Source organism: Lichenostomus cassidix, chromosome 18 (assembly GCF_008360975.1).
Source record: "Lichenostomus cassidix isolate B80296 chromosome 18, HeHo_3.0, whole genome shotgun sequence".
Classification (NCBI taxonomy): Eukaryota; Metazoa; Chordata; class Aves; order Passeriformes; family Meliphagidae; genus Lichenostomus; species Lichenostomus cassidix.
The window spans coordinates 5,801,778-5,817,024 of NC_139498.1; the positions used below are offsets into that span (position 1 = coordinate 5,801,778).

A 15,247-nucleotide genomic window follows, 5' to 3' on the forward strand; every position below is an offset into this window, starting at 1 on the left:
CCACCTGACCACAGAGCCAGGGGTGACATCAGTGCCACTGTACCCAGCTCCCTGCCTCTAACCAAGGCCAGAGCACTAATTTGGGATGCAGTGGCCATTTTTAATATGCTGCCATAAATATTCATGGGCTGTCAGCTATGAAAAAGGACCCTGCCTCCTGCCCTGCTGCCCTGCCAGGAGGGACACAGACCAAGCCCTGCTGGTGGCCACAGCAGCACAGAAACCCCCGAGGCCACTGGGACATCCCCAGTTTCCATCCTGCTGTGAGGATGCCCGCTCGGTGCACACCTTGCAGGTGTCCCAAGCCAGCTCGTATCCAAACTGTGGCTGAACATCAAACTGCTTTCCTGGCGGCCGTGATGTCCCCGGGAGAGCGGGGGTGAGCTCACCAGCCCTCCCGGCTGTCACACCCGCTCCTCGGAGCCCGCAGAGCCGCAGATCCCGCCTGTCACGGCAGCCTGGGCTCTGCTGAGCTGCACAAACCCACCGAAAGCCTTGTGCTGAGTTGCAGTTCTGCCGTGCATCGCCCCGGGGATCGCCTGCCACCCTCTCCCCGTCCCCAGCGCTCCCTGCCAGCCCCGCAGCGCTCAGGCAGCAGCACTGCCCCAAAAGCATCATCCCACGGGGATGTGCAGCCCGATTTCTGCATTTCTGAATACCTATTGATTCCTCCTTTATACTCTTCACCCTGTATCGATCCAATTTAGCCTCTGTGACTCAAACTAAATTAGCTGCCGTTAATCCATGGATAATTGCAGCGAGCCCAGCTCTGTCTGTCCCAGATTCATGGGTGTCAGGGACGGGGAGGAGAGTGCTGGGTCACCCAGGGACAGTCAGGTTTCTCCTCTGTGGCTAAAAACCCCAAACAAGCCAGCAGACATCAGCGAAGTTGCCTCAGGACATCCATGCTGCAGCCAGAAATTCTGGCTCCTATGGCTGGGAGCTGCTATTCCAGCAGGAGGTTTGGCCCCAAAACCTGGGCATTGCCTCCCAGCTCCAGCTTTCCCCAAGCCTCAGCATTCCTGATGTGGGTTTCAGCCTCAGCTGATAAAATGAAATATTGCTGCTCCAGCCAGGAGCAGCACACAAGGAGTTAACTCCAAATTCCATCCAGCCATGGGGAGAAGAGCAGCCTGAGCCCTCCTGGAGCCTTGGATCAAACCCCAGATGGAAAGCAGAGCCTGTTCCCCTTTGATTAGCAGCCCAGGCTCCCTGGGAGCCCTCAGCATCTCTCGCCTCTCATTTAGCAGCTCACAAAGCGCTGAAGGCAGTGGAGATGCCACTGTCACCTCACCTGGACTGACAGCCTGGCACAGCACCTGGGGACATCCCCACGCTGATGACAAGGCCATCCCTCCACTGCAGTCCTGATCCCTCTGTACACCCCCAAAATCCCCCTCCCACCCAGGCACCCACCAACCTGCACCTTCCTCGCTGCACATCCTCCTCCACCCTTCTGTGAAGCCTCCAAAATAAACATTTAATTTCGATTTAATGCAACAGTTACCACAGTCAGTAAATACCAAAACTATATTAGAGGAGGATTAATGGCCCTGTAATGGCCAAGTGTCCATTGCATAACCCTTAATCGGTGCCACAGGGCCTCAGGCCATCCCTCCCTGCCTCCCCAGCCGTGGCCGAGGTTGGCAGTCCCTGGAGAAATTGATGGGATTGCTGCAGCTGCCAGGCAGGAATGGGAGACCTCCAAGTGTTAAACTGGTTATAAGCATCAGCCCGTGGGTACAGAGCCTGTTTGGAGCAGCTGAACATCGGGTGGGGGTGATGGTCCCCAAAATACCTTGGCCAGTGCAGCTGGCAAAGGCAGCCAGCTTGGGGAGAGCTGTGAGCTCCCCTGCACAGCTCTGGAGCACACAGGGGCTCTGGGAGAGGCCAGACAGGGCACATCCTCCAGGGCCATGCAGGGTTTGGACAGGAATGGCCAGGACACACTGCTGGGAGGGGAAACTAAAGCAGCAGCTGAGCCAAGTGGGACACCCCCACAGAGTCCCCACACCGCCGCCTGGCTGTGTCCTCTTGCTCCCTGGCACCCACCTGCACGGAAAATCAGTTTAAAAAGAAAAAAAAAGCACATTTTGAGCAAGTGTCAGCCAGCCTCAGCTGCAAATTCACTTGTCAGGAATATTGGAATGACTCGGAGCTGGATGGAGTGAACATCTGTGCGAGGCAAGCACTGGGGCAGGGAGGGGCAGCAGGAGCTGCTGAGCCCCCAGCCCCCTCCACTGCCTGCAGATGCTCCATGGGATGCCAGAGAGGGTTGGTGCAACCCAACATGTACCCCCATCCACCCCCTGGTGCAAGGGGAGCCCTGAAAGCATCCCAAATTACCCAGGACTGGAGGCTGGGACTCAGGGGCTCACCACGGCAGCTTGCTGGCTGCAAATTCCCTCTGGGTGGATACTGGAGCAACTGGGCTCAACGGCACAGGACTGGCATGGAGGGACTCCTCACAGCACCCCACATCTCCTGCCCCCCTGCACCTGCCTGTCATAGGCTCCCCTAATATTTTGGGGCATTCTGGAGCCTCTCCATCAGTTTCAGAGCAGCACTTCCCAACCTTCTCCTGCAGCAGCCCCCAGCTATCAAAACCTGCCTGTTTATGCCCAAAATAACCCTCAGGCAGGAGCTAATCAGCCACTCAGGCATGAGCAGTGCTCAGGTGTTGCCTATTTGGCCACCCAAGCGTAGGGCAATGAGGAGCTCAGCCGTGCCAGACCTGGGTGCTCATGTGTGAATGAACCACGTGCCTGGGTTAAGAAACCTCATTATTTTGCCAAATGTACCTTCTTCAAGGCTGGCATGCCCAAATTGCAGCCCCACACGTGTTTTGGATGGGGATATTGACACTGGAGCAGGGTTTGATCCAGGCTTGGGACACTCCTCTCCATCCTCCTCTCCCCCAGATAAAACATCCCCCACAACAAACAGCTTTCAAAGCCTCTCTCCCATTGATGTCACATCAATGCCACAGGAGATAAAAGCTGAGAGATCCAGAACCAGTGCTGGCTTTTCCAGGGAATATTAATTAGAGGGAAAGCCTCATTAGTGCAGCAAGGGTGGCTGCTGGAGCTGCCTCCCCCCCACCCTGTGTGTCCCAGACCCCCCAGAGGGGCATGCTGGGTGTCAGGCCTCCCATCAACCTTGGTGGGCCAAGCAATGAGGTGCCCTGCACATCCCCCAGAGCAAGTGTTGAATGTTAAAGGAGGTGCTAATATTAAAAGGAAGCCAAGCAAAAACATGTTTTTCCCCATCCATGTCTGCTGGGGCTCCCAGGTGAGCCCAGAGCCCCAGGCAGGAAGAAGCCCCCTGTGCCCTGATGGCAAACCCAAGTGGTTGTGGGCAAAAAGCAGCACATCAGTTATTTGATGTGTTTTTGGAGAGCTTTTTTGAGAGCTTTGTAGCTGGAAAGGAGCAGGGGGAGTGCAGGGCGCTCCCTCCAGCCACCCTGAGCCACTGCTGGGAAAAGGGGATCCCATGCTGCCCAGGGATAACACCCAGCAACCCCCACATCTTCCACCCAAGGGAATGCAGGAGGAGATCAGGGAAACAGACACTGGGAAGTGGCAAGGGATCCCTGAGCCTGGAGCTCCCACTGCATCACCCTCCCAAGAGGCTAGGCAGCACCCACCAGCCCTGTCTCCTGGTAACTGCCCCAGAAAACAACAGCATTTGCTGTGAAATCTTGGGGTTGGTGACAGGAAAGGGAGGAGGATAGGACAGGAAGCACCTCTGGGAGGGTTTGACCCCTGTGGCCACCAAGGAGGAGCAGCACCCCTGGGTGCCCCAGCACCCAGCCTGGCCAGGGGGTACTGAGGTGTCCAGCAAGGGTGGCTGCAGTAGAGCTTGAGCAAAACCAGCCCTTGCTAAGGCCATAAAGCCAAAGGGGTGACACAGCTGGGTGGCTCCAGGGACACGTGGGAAGCACAGAACAGGGCCATGGGCACATGGGCACCCAGGGATGCCAGGAGGACAGAGATGCCACAACAGCAGTTATTCATCACAGAGAACGTCTCATTGTTTTTTGTTGTTGTTTTTTTACTGAGAGGTGAGCCCAATTCATCCTGACAGAGGTTCACAGCACAGCTCTGCCCAGGGGCTGCTCACAGACACACCAAAAAGCAACACAGCGTGGGAGGAAGGCGCCCTGTGTCTGTGCCACAGGGGGCTGGTGGGCACCAAAATGGGCTCAGCATGTCACCCCCAGCCCCGTGCCACCTCGGGGACAGCTGCCACTGTGGCATCTGAGACACGTGGGCTTCCCCACAGGCACTCAGCACCAGCCCAGCTCCCCAAGGATGCTCTCCCAGCAGGCACAAACCAACCCGCTCTGAGCACTCCTGAGGACGGGTGTCAAATCAATCCCTGCAGCAGAGATGCCAAGTTAAAAAAAAAAAAAAAAAAGAAGAAAAAGGCAAAAAAACCCAGAGGAAAGCAGGCAGCCATCTGCCATACCAGCAATTTTCAGCTGGATTTCCAGAAACACTTCAGCTTTTAAAACCAAGAGAGGAGAGAAAACAAAACCCCTCCTCTTCCACAAGCATAGAAAGCATTCAGATGAAGTGCAAAATTCCAATTTGACTTCAAAGGCATTTCTCCTGGCTAGTTACCCCCAAATCCTGGCACAACCCACTGGAAAGCCAGTGGGCAGTGCCATTTTGCTGCCAGATGATGGCACCCAGCCAGCCAGGGTGTGGGGTGCTATGCTGGGGGAGCCCAGGGTGTCAGAGAGATGCCAAAAATCTGGTACTCACCCATTTGTAAGCAGGGAGGACAAGGAGGGTAGGAGGGGAAGGGAGAATAAAGTTTTCATCAGTTGTAATCAGCAGGTCTTTTTCATGCACTATATATTAACTTAATGTATGTTACAATCTCCTCTGTAATGGAAAAATACCACAGCTGTCATAGCCAGTAACACTCTCAAGAACACTTGACTCCCAAGTCATCCAGGTGCTTTTGACAGTGTTACCCTGGGTTGCTATAGGAACCCTAATAGTTTTCCCGTCTGACTTCTCCATTAACACTGGGATTTATATTTAATTTGTTTTCCTTTTCCTCAGCAAGAAGAGGCGAGGAGCAAGCGTGAGTGCAGGGACAGGAGATGCTCCTCAGTGGGTGACTCCTGGCTGTGCCAAAAACAGCACCCAGGACCACAGGCAGCTGTGCTGAGATGCTGCTGGAGCAACAGTGCAAGCAGACCTTGACTTGGAGATGCCAAGAGAAGGGCACAGCCCTGATGCACTGCCAGGAACCATCTGGGATGGCGCTCAGGGTGGCTCTGCTATGGGGTTCTCCAGTGGTCCCAATCCAATCTGTCCCCCTCTGGCCTTCCTGCAGGCAGCAGGACTGAGGGGCTCATGGGCTGAGCATCCCACGCAGCTCCTGGACTGAGGTGACAGGCAGGGAGCAGGTGAAGTTGCTGCAGACATAGGCAGTGGCTTTGCCATCCTTCCTCTCCAGGGATGCGAGGAAAGGCAACTGGCGGTAGAGGAACCCAGCGCTGTCTCCATCTGCGACCATCAGCACCTGCCCAGAGAAAGAGCTGTGAGAGCTAGAGAATGCAGCCAGTGCCAGCCAGCTGGTCCTTCCCACCCCCTGACAAGCCAAGAGCTGCCAGTGTCCCCACCATGCTCTCCCATAATGGGGAGGGGACAGAGAGCTGAAGGGACTCACTCCAGCCCTCTGCCAGGGCCCCGTGGTGGTCACATCCCTGTAATGCCTGTGCTGGAGGGAGTGTGATGGAGATGTGGCAGCTTTGCCCCCATTGGCAGCCAGGATGAAGCACTGGGATCAGCACATCCCAGCCCAGACAGGGCTGACAGAGCCAGCCAGCTCCTTGGGGACACCTGCCCAGCCCAGGGACAGCCCCAGAAGCAGCTGCAGCATCACCCCATCCCACCTGCAGCCCAGCTCCTCCTGCCCTCCCCACACTTCCCAAAAAAACGCAGGCAGCAATGATCAGTGGGTCAGGGGCTCTTCCAGCTGACACGGCAGCACCAGCCACGGGTGATGACCGGGCTGCCAGGATAATTAGCTTTTCTGAAAGGGAAAATGTTTGTTAAAGCCTCAGGGCTTGCAGGCTAATCAGGAGAAAGGCCAGGAGCTGGCAGTGAGCCTCATGCCGACACAGATGCAAAAGGCTGAGCAAAAGGCTGGCCCTTCCCAAGGCACGGAGGGAACATCCTGCTGCATCTGGAGCACACAGCTCTCCCTTGCCTGCCCCAATCCCAGCCCTGCCTGTGGCTGCAGAGCACAGACACACTCACCACATGTCCCTGCTACTCACGCTAATGCCACCAAGGGATGCTGATACCAAATGCTGCCACCTCTCATAGCACACACATCTCCCACAATGGCACAGCTCACCTGGCACCCAGCATCCTCTACAGCAGGGCCAGCAGAAGACCCAGCACTAACACCCAGGGACACCCACACAACCTCACTCATGGCTGGCAGGGGCTGCCCACACCCCTGTGTCCCTACAGGGCCACCACATCCCCAAGTCCCTGCCCCCACCACATCACCCCACGTCTGCTTGACCCAGCTCTGGCTCAGCCTGTCTCCCTGCCTGCCTCCTGCTCCCCCCAACCTCCTCCCCCTTCGCCTTTGTCTGGAATTAATTCCAGGAGTGATTAATTACCAATTCATGTCCAATCTGAAATTCATTATTCATTTTTCTCACAAGCTCCCCAAGGTCCTCTCACGGGGCCAAGATGAAGGCGAGCGGCAGGCGAGCGCTCTGCAGCCGAGGAGATAATGGGATCCCTCATAATTACCCTAAAGACCATTAACAGGGCAGGGATCTATACCAGGAGCTGGGATCCAGCCCCAGAGCAGGGACCCAACCCTCTCTGCTGCCAGCACCAGGACACCCATGGGAACAGCTATCAGCATCACCCCCCAGAGCACTCACATCCCCACAGAGCTGCCTGCAGCAAAGGGCTCCTCCAGGCTCAGGGTCCATTTAAAATCACGACCTCAATGCCATTTTATCATCATCATCTCGTTACAGCAAGCTTTTCAGTGTGAGGTTTGTAAGGAATTAATTACTGGAACGACCTAATTAATTGTGTTCCTGCACACAAGCCTGGCCCCCAGCACCCTGCTGGCACACAGGGAGTGGGGAGCAGGGGACACAGCGATGTTCCCCCAACTCTGTGGCAAAGGCAATTCCCAAAGCTGCCATGTCCCTGGAGCAGGTGACCCAAGGCTGCTCTGCTCCAAGCAGCTTCCCGAGGTGCCTGATGAGGGATGGGAAGAGGGATGGCTGTCAGGAGGCAGTGGGCTGCTCCCAAAGGCAGTGCAACCCTCTGAGCAGTGGGATTCTCTTCCCCTTCCTCCCATCACCTCTGCAAGGTGAGGAGCCAGACTGCAGGAAGGAGAGGATGTGGTCGTGCTATTTGTTCTCCTCAAGATCCCAGAGCTGCTGGCTGGACCCCCTAGAGCCAACGTGAGGCTGAACCAGCTGTGGGCAGAGGGAGTGGGTTATTAACAGCAGTGCTGGGCTCACCACGACACTTCCTGTCCCTGCAAACTGGGTCACCCAATGTAATCCTTCAAAGGACAGAGGAAGAGTGTGGGAGAAGAGATGGACCAGTATGGGCCAAGTATAGGCTGTTGGACAGATCATGGCAGAGGAAGGACAGAGAGCTATGTGCCCCACTCATGCTCCTGGGAGTAAGTTGTATCCCTTCTCCAGCACTGGCATTAAACACCACTGGGCACACAGGCAGAGGGTCAGGGGTGACAGCCCTGTGGCCTGAGCTAATGTGAGGACAGACCAGAGGATCTCATGCTGATGGCTCAGCCCTCCCCAGTCCATCCTAGGTGGGGTTACAGAAGAAAAGTGGTGCTTTGGCCTCAGAGCCAGCTCCCCACAACTGAGATTGAACACACCAGTCCCTGGCAGCAGGACCCAACAGGCAGGGATGAATGCAGTCCAAACACTGAGCCACTCACTCGCAGCCCAGTTCTATTTCCCTTGGCTCCACAGCTTTGCTGAGGTCAAAGCCATCATCCCCAGGACAAGGACACTGCCCACCAAACCTGATGGACATCAGCTGCCTTGCTGCCCTTCCCTGCCAGCTCCAGACGCAGCCAACAGCTCCAGCTCTTCTGTGGGATTCACAGAGTGACACATCTCAAAGCAGGGATGAGGACAAGCAGAGCAAGGCACAAACCCCAGTGCACAGCAGCAGCTGCTGTCTGGGGGCAAAGCTTTGGGAAAAGCCTCTCCTGACTGGTGGCACCCACAGCTAGAGTGAGGTACTGCCTCACCCCTTCCAAGGATGCAAGGATGTCTCCAGGTGACCCAGACACTGGCTGGATCATGACACATCCACACCGGAATGAAAGGTTTTCCCTTGGGAAAGCACTGGGCTCAGGCTGAGAGCAGCATAAACAGCCAGCAGCAATAACCACTGCTGCAGCCACTCCTGGGCAGAGCTGCCCATGCTCTGTGCAGGGAGAGGGGTGCAGGGGCTCAGCCGTGGTTCCGCTGGCTGTGCTTCAATACGGAAAGGACAGGATGCTTCCCAGAAAAAAAGCAGGAGAGAGAGAGGAGCAGCAACAGCTGCACTGGGAGGAAGGATGAAGCACCAGCAGTGCAGGCAGCAGAGGCCAGGGGAGGGCTGGCAGGCACAGGGGCACCTCTACCTTGTTTGGGCTGAAGACAGAGCGGACACAGTGCAGCATCTCTTTGGTGTCTTCTCCTTGGGGGTCCCCACAGATGACAACCTGTCCATGGGGAGGGTGGGTGTCAGGAGGGAGAAAAGAGAGCTGTGAGTGCACCATACCACTGCCAGCCCAGCTCCCTGCTGCAGGTCCTGCACGGGACACTGAGCCCATACCTGTTTGAGGGTCTGATGGAACACAGCAGTGGCCCGGGTCATCTCTGGCAGGGTTATTGGGATCTTCTGCAGCCTCTCTGAGAAGGCAGCCAAGATCTGCCCAGCTTTTTCCACCCAGTCCGTATGACCAGAGTAACAAGCTGCTCGGAGCAGGTTTGTGACAGTGACAGAGTTGGGAGTGGGCTCAGCTCCATCTTGGTCTGCAAGGGACAACAGCTGCCATCAGCCCAGTGCCTCACCACCCCACAGCCCTGTCCTCCCCACACCACAGCCCAGGGAAAGCAGGGCCAGCTCACCATCCTTCAGGCGCAGGAGCAGGGAGGGATCGCCAGCCTCAGTGGAGAAATAAGCAAAGCCTTTGGGGTCCCAGAAGAGCTTGTCTTGCATGTGCTGGAGATGCAGGGCCCACTCCAGCCAGCCCTGCTCCAGCGAGGCTTCATACAGGTCAAAGAGTGCCTGGATGACAAAGACATAGTCCTCCAGGAAGCCCTGGATGGGCACAGCGCTGCAGTGGCAGACAGGGAAGGACAATTAGAATCTCCACACTGAGAGGCTGGAAATGTTCTCCAACCCAGCAAAGCCCTGCTTACTGGTCTCTGTTACTGAAGGAGATGCCACCAAGCAAAGCAGTGGCTGTGCCATCACACAACTCAGCCCCTGGGCTCTGTACAGGAGGGTAAGGTAGGGGAAGACACTTGCCAGCATGAAAGATGAGGCACAGGAAAAGTTTTGACCTGAATTGCTCCTCACGGGCTAGAGGACACTAATCCTTCCTAAATTGCACCAGAGCTCAGTACAAAACAAACAGCCTCCCTCCCTCACCCCCAGTTCAGTGCTGCCTGGAAGAGAGGAGGAAAGAGACTGCTACTGGGGGTCTGGGCAGCACCTGCAGGTGGCCTGCCAAGTCTGTGGACTCTCTGACCCTCACCTCTGCTCCACTGAGTTGTCCTTGCCCCGGTAGCAGCTCCGCAGCAGCCTCCCACTGTTGGGGTCGAAAAGGTGTGTCCTCAGGAAGGCAGCTGCCTGTGCAGCCCTGCTCACATATTTCTGCTCAGCCAGGGCAGCTCCAGCCTGGGCAAAGCCCGAGATCATCAGTCCTGTGGAGCCAGAGAAACGGGGACAGGTCAGAGGGGCACACGGAACTGGTGAGGGGTTTACTGTCAGTCCTTTGAAGGATGCTCAACGTGAAGCTCATCCTCCCTGATGCCAGCAGGTCAGGGCTCAGCTCTTCTGCTCAGTTTAAATCACTAATCAAGTCATTTGCTGTCACCAAAGAAACAGGCAGAGTGCTGCAAGGCCAGCAAGAGCTGAACCCTTGCTCACAGGCAGATACAGGGCTCAGGAGTATTCCAGTTTGCAGGGTAAGTCCAGTCCATGCCAGCTCCAGATACAAATACCTAGTGGGTTACTGCTGGGAACAATGCCTGGGGTTCTGCAGTTATACCCAGCTGCAGGACCCCCAGAGAGATGGACACAGAACTGTGATCCCCCCACTCATGCAGGTGGGATCTGTGCCCACCAGGGTCCTGGGTCCCCACCTCAGTCCCCTTCCCCACAGCCCAGCCAGAGGAGCTGGACTGAGCCAGGAGAGGAGTTTTGCTGCTCTCTGCTGGCAGCTGGGGAGTGAAATAAAGCCAGAACAGTATCCTGATGCTCCCAAAGTTTGCGGGTGTGGAGCTGCTTCCCCACAGCCCCTGATCCCAGCCCACCCTGGGATCCCTGCCTCTGTGGGAGCTCTCCAGTGCCAGCAGGACTCGCTGCTACCAGGCCCTGGTGGGGCTCCAGCCAAGGTATGTGCCTCCAGAGCTGAGCTGCCTCTCACCATTCCATGCTGCCAGCATCTTGGTGTCCAGGTGTGGCCGTGGCCGCTGTGCCCGGGCTGTGGCCAGCCTCTTTTGGCACTCCTGCAGCAGGGCACTCAGCCGGCCCGGCTCCAGCCCAAACCGGGCAGCCGTCAGCTCTGGGGAGCAGCGGGCAATGAGCACGTTCTTGCCCTTCAGCTCCTGATGGGGGTCCTGAAGGGAGAGGGAGACACGTTCTGTGAATGCCACCAGGCTGGGGAGGTGTCAGACTCTGAGTGTTTTGGGGCTGCTCTGCCATCCCTCCATGTGGGATGAAGATCCCCCACCAATGCTTCTGATACCAGGCAAGTCTTTGCTCTCCCTCACCTTCATGGGGTCCACGTTGCCAGTCTCCTCCACTCCGTAGTGGTGCATGAAGACATCCCCCAAGGTTGTCCCCTCTGTGGCTCCCTCCACAGGGTCAGGGAGGAGAGCCCGGAGCTCCTCGGCTGTCCACACACAGAAAGCTCCCTCTCGCTTCTCTCCAGATGTGCTAGTCGGGTAGGAATCTGCATCTTCTGCACTATAGAAACCTCCTGCCTGGGCAAAGAGCAACACAGAGACCCTCCAGCTACCAGGACAGCACTTTCAGCCATCTCGCCATCACTGCTATGCTGGCAGTCTGGCTAATGAGCCTCAGCTGGGAGGGAAGGGAGGGAAGAACAGCCTTGAGCCACATCCCAGGGCAGGGTAAGTGGCTCCTTTTGGCTCAGCTCAGGGAACAACTTACCGGGTCACTCAGGTCCCTTGAGACATACAGCAGAATGTCTCGGACAACATCAGCAAAGAATTCATCACCAGAGATCTGCAGGAGGCACAAGGGGGACATCAGTGTCACAAGGGGCAAGGGTGAGGCAAGCGATACATCAAGGTATGGTCAGAGATTTCAATTTAAAGAGCTGGCAAAGGAGCATTTGAAAGTCCAGGGATTTTAAATATGGGATGGATTCAGAGTAAGATCACCAACAATAATCTACCATCACTGAGTACTGCTTATCTACAAAGGGCAGTGGAAAGCAATGCTGGAGTTACACAGAGGTCAGAGGCAGCAGAATTTGTTTGCTGACTTGCAAAGACCAGCTCAAAGGCTGTTCCCTCCCCCATTATGCTCAAAACCCTGGGGCTACATGGTCACGGGTTTGTGCAGCACTTCTGGATAAACACCAGGAGATGCAGGAGAGCACTGGATTGTTCCAAGCCCGTGGGATGGGCAGTATCTTGGGGAACAGGCTATGAAGGTGGTCCCTAAACCAGACCAGTCCTCCCCAGCCTGCAGGAGAGGGAGCACCACAGAGGGATGCCAGAGCTGTACCTGGAAGGCTCTGCTGTACATGACTGCCAGCTGCCCCTGGTCGTAGAGCATCTTCTCAAAGTGAGGGACGTGCCAGTGCTGGTCGGTGGAGTAGCGGTGAAACCCCTGCAGAGACCATGTGGACACATCTCCATCCCACATCTCCACCCCACACCTCCAGGGCATGCCAGAGGTTACCCTCAAGGATTTTCTCCTACCTGACCAATGTGGTCATGGATTCCCCCATGGGCCATCATCTTGAGGGTGTGCAGAGCCATCTGCAGTGCCCGGGCACCTTCTGGAGTGGTTTGGTGCAGGGCCCAGTATGTGAACAGGAAATTCAAATTCACTGAAACACAGGGAGAAAGCAGGAGGCTGTGGGATGGGCTCTGCCCCCATGATGCTGCCTGCCCCACAGCAGGTGTCAGCAGCAGAGACCAGACTGACCTGGCGTGGGGAACTTGGGGGATTTGGAAAAGCCACCATAGTCCTCATCATAGGATCTGGAGAGCTGCTGGTAACAGACATCCATCACCTCTTTGGGGGGCGGGGATGACTCCTGGCCCTGCACACGGATCTCAGATGTGTGCCTCAATGCTTCCAGTATCCTCTGGCTGCTCTGCAACAGGGCATCCTTGTTCTCCTGCCACTAAGATGCAAAGGGGAAAGGATAAAAACAGGGAAGAACTTTCTTCTTCTTGCATCAGTCCAAACCACGCCTCCAGTTCTCCATCACCCTTCCCAGATCAGTTCAAATCCACCTCTAAATCAGCCAAAGCTCTGGCTTGTTCTCTGGGCTACTCCTTCTCCCAGTCGTATCTCCTACCTCAGTCACCCTTCAAGCCCATACCAATTTCCCTGTGCCCCTTTGGTTCAGCCCTGCCTGCTACACCATTCCTGCCCCGCACCTGCTCTGCGATCCGGAGCAGCACAGTCCGAAAGCCAACACGATGAACTCCATCCTCAGGAGGGAAATATGTCCCCCCAGCAAAGGGCTTGAGGTCTGGGGTCAGCCAGACACTCATGGGCCAACCACCTCCACCGCTGGTGGCCTGAAAGACAAATCATGGGTGCACCAAGGTCACATATGTGACAAGATGCAGCTTCCAGCACACCCAAGAGCTTCACTCCAAGAGAGATGTGTGCTTCTCTCCACCCTTGTGACCCATCCAGACCACCCCACATACTTGTTCCTCTTGTCAGAGGAACATGACAATGAACCACACCCTGAGGGAGCCACTCAAAGCCTCCTGGGCCCTGCCTGTGCCTCCCTCACCTGCACGAAGGTCATGTACACTTTGTCCACATCTGGCCGCTCCTCACGGTCCACTTTGATGCACACAAAGTGCTCATTCATGATCTCCCCGATCTCCTTGCTCTTGAAGGACTCCTCCTCCATGACGTGGCACCAGTGGCAGGTAGAATAGCCAACTGCAAACAAGCTCAGGTGAGTGAGGAATGGTTGTTGCAAGGAGCAGGAAGTGTGTGATGGGGAGAACACTCAGAGATGGGGAGCCCTGCTTTGGACCACAGCTGCTGCCTCCCTGGAGAAGAGATGGAGGAGAAAAATCTCCTGGGTTTTCCAGCTCTTGCTCCTAAAATCTGGCCAAGGACTCTGGTCCAGGATGTAGCCCATTTTCAGAGAGAGCTATTCCAGCACTTGGCCCTCCCTTGCTTGGTGGCCATCCACATACCATGAGATGCAGCCCAACTCATCTGATTGTCTACTGAACAACATGTGGGGATGTGAAATATGCCTTGTTTCTGGTTACCTGACAGGAATATCAGCTTGTTTTCTCTCTTTGCTTTATCAAAGGCTTCCTGACCCCAAGGGTACCTGTGGGGGGGGAAGACAAGAGTCCCTCAGCCTCATGGGCACAAGGAGAGGAGGAGAAGGGGAAAGGCTCTCGTTGCTCTTACCAATCCACAGGGTTGTGGGCATGCTGCAGGAGGTATGGGGACTTCTCGTTAATCAGGTGGTTGGTGTGACGAGGGACGCTGGGGGGTCCGGGTGTCCCCCCCGTGGCCATGGCTACAATCCCCGTTAGAAACGTGCACCTGTGACACCAAACAGGCCCAGGGGTTCCCTGCTCAGCACAGCAAAGCTCAGCTTCCAGACAGAGCCATGACAGCCCAGAGCAGTAGCATCACCACCCCATGTCCGGTGATGGACATGGTGCCCCAGGACAGGGTGCTGCTCCCCACTATTCGCTCCCCAAGCCAAGGGAATCACTCTCAGTCCACCCCATTCCCCCCAGGACCTTACAAGTCCTTCCCACTCTCTGGAAGCTCAGAGGAGGTTGGTTGTTCTCCTCCAGTCTGGCACAACCATGGTGGGGTGAAAGCCATCCCCCAGGGCTGCTACCAACTCCAGCACACTTTGGGGACACACCCAACAGCTGGGGGTGCAGGAGAAGCACCAGTGGGACTTGACCTGCGTGTCCTCAGGGAGAACATTCCCTCAGAGAGGAAAATCCCCTCCCGTGGGGTGGGTGTGGGCAGGAGCTGCACAAGCTCTTCATGGTGAGGGGAGCTAGGGGCAGGAGGGGACCAGGGAGACTCCCGTGCTGCTGGGGTGTGGGGATGCAGGAGGGATGCAGGGATGCCGGTCAGGGATGGAAGGATGCAGGAGGGATGCAGGGATGCGGGTCTGGGATGGAGGGATGGAGGGATGCAGGTCTGGGGTGGAGGGATCCAGGAGGGATGAAGGGATGCCGGTCAGGGATGGAGGGATGCAGGTCTGGGATGCAGGAGGTGGGAAAGGGGTGCAGAACGGGAGTACAGAGTATGTAAAATCGTGCAGGGGTGCAGGAGTGCGAGCAAGATTTAGGGAGGATACAGGGCGTGCAGAAGGATGCGGGGAGGATGTCGGCGAAAGCAAGAGAGATGTACGGGTGCGGAAAAGCTTTAGGAAGGATTCAGGAAGGCGCAGGGAGGATTTGGAGATGCAGGAGGGGCACAGGGCGCTGCAGGAGAATTCGGGGGATGCAGGCAGTGCAGCGATGGCGCGGGGGGCACGGGACGGGTGCGGGGAGGATTCCGGGGGTGGCGGGGACGCGGTGATGGCGCAGCGGGGCTGGCGGGGTGCGCAGCCACCTCGCCCGGGGCCAGACCCGCCCCCCGGGCCCCTCCGGTACCTGCGGGCGCAGCGCAGCGGCGCCGCCAACATGGCGGCCACTCCCGAGCCCCGCCCCGGTACCGGCCAGGCCCCGCCCACAGCCGCGCCCCTGTACCGGCCCGGCCCCGCCCAC

General features: G+C 56.8%; 1 protein-coding gene and 1 long non-coding RNA gene across 5 annotated transcripts in view; one reads left to right on the plus strand and one right to left on the minus strand.

Moving 5' to 3' along the window:
* LOC146429525 (uncharacterized) overlaps nucleotides 1-15,247 on the plus strand; it is a 57,131-nt gene that overhangs the window by 11,661 nt on the left and 30,223 nt on the right. The gene's annotated exons all lie outside the window — the stretch shown is intronic.
* On the minus strand, nucleotides 4,033-15,224 carry SPATA20 (spermatogenesis associated 20). Of its 4 annotated transcripts, none has more exons than XM_085077649.1 (16): nucleotides 15,134-15,218; nucleotides 13,917-14,054; nucleotides 13,769-13,833; nucleotides 13,273-13,427; nucleotides 12,905-13,048; nucleotides 12,444-12,645; nucleotides 12,215-12,345; nucleotides 12,018-12,122; nucleotides 11,436-11,510; nucleotides 11,033-11,245; nucleotides 10,687-10,879; nucleotides 9,793-9,961; nucleotides 9,161-9,369; nucleotides 8,865-9,064; nucleotides 8,671-8,751; nucleotides 4,033-5,541 (listed from the first exon to the last, which is right to left on the minus strand). In XM_085077649.1, the coding sequence occupies exons 1-16, from the start codon at nucleotides 15,163-15,165 to the stop codon at nucleotides 5,371-5,373; spliced, it is 2,283 nt and encodes a 760-aa protein (XP_084933775.1). In that variant the 5' UTR covers nucleotides 15,166-15,218; the 3' UTR covers nucleotides 4,033-5,370. The 4 variants fall into 4 exon arrangements, with proteins under 4 accessions (XP_084933775.1, XP_084933776.1, XP_084933777.1 ...); XM_085077650.1 differs by having other exon boundaries at nucleotides 15,093-15,157; XM_085077651.1 differs by lacking the exon at nucleotides 13,769-13,833 and having other exon boundaries at nucleotides 15,134-15,224.

Bases quoted from the DNA above. Each gene is read 5' to 3' on its own strand.
- SPATA20 (XM_085077649.1), bottom strand. From the start codon at position 15,165: ATGTTGGCGGCGCCGCTGCGCTGCGCCCGCAG. The intron at 13,834-13,916 runs GTAAGAGCAACG...CCCCCCCCACAG, and splicing joins GCCCACAACCCTGTGGATTG to GTACCCTTGGGGTCAGGAAG. The intron at 5,542-8,670 runs GTAGAGGTGCCC...TTCTCTGGGCAG, and splicing joins CTGTCTTCAGCCCAAACAAG to GTGCTGATGGTCGCAGATGG.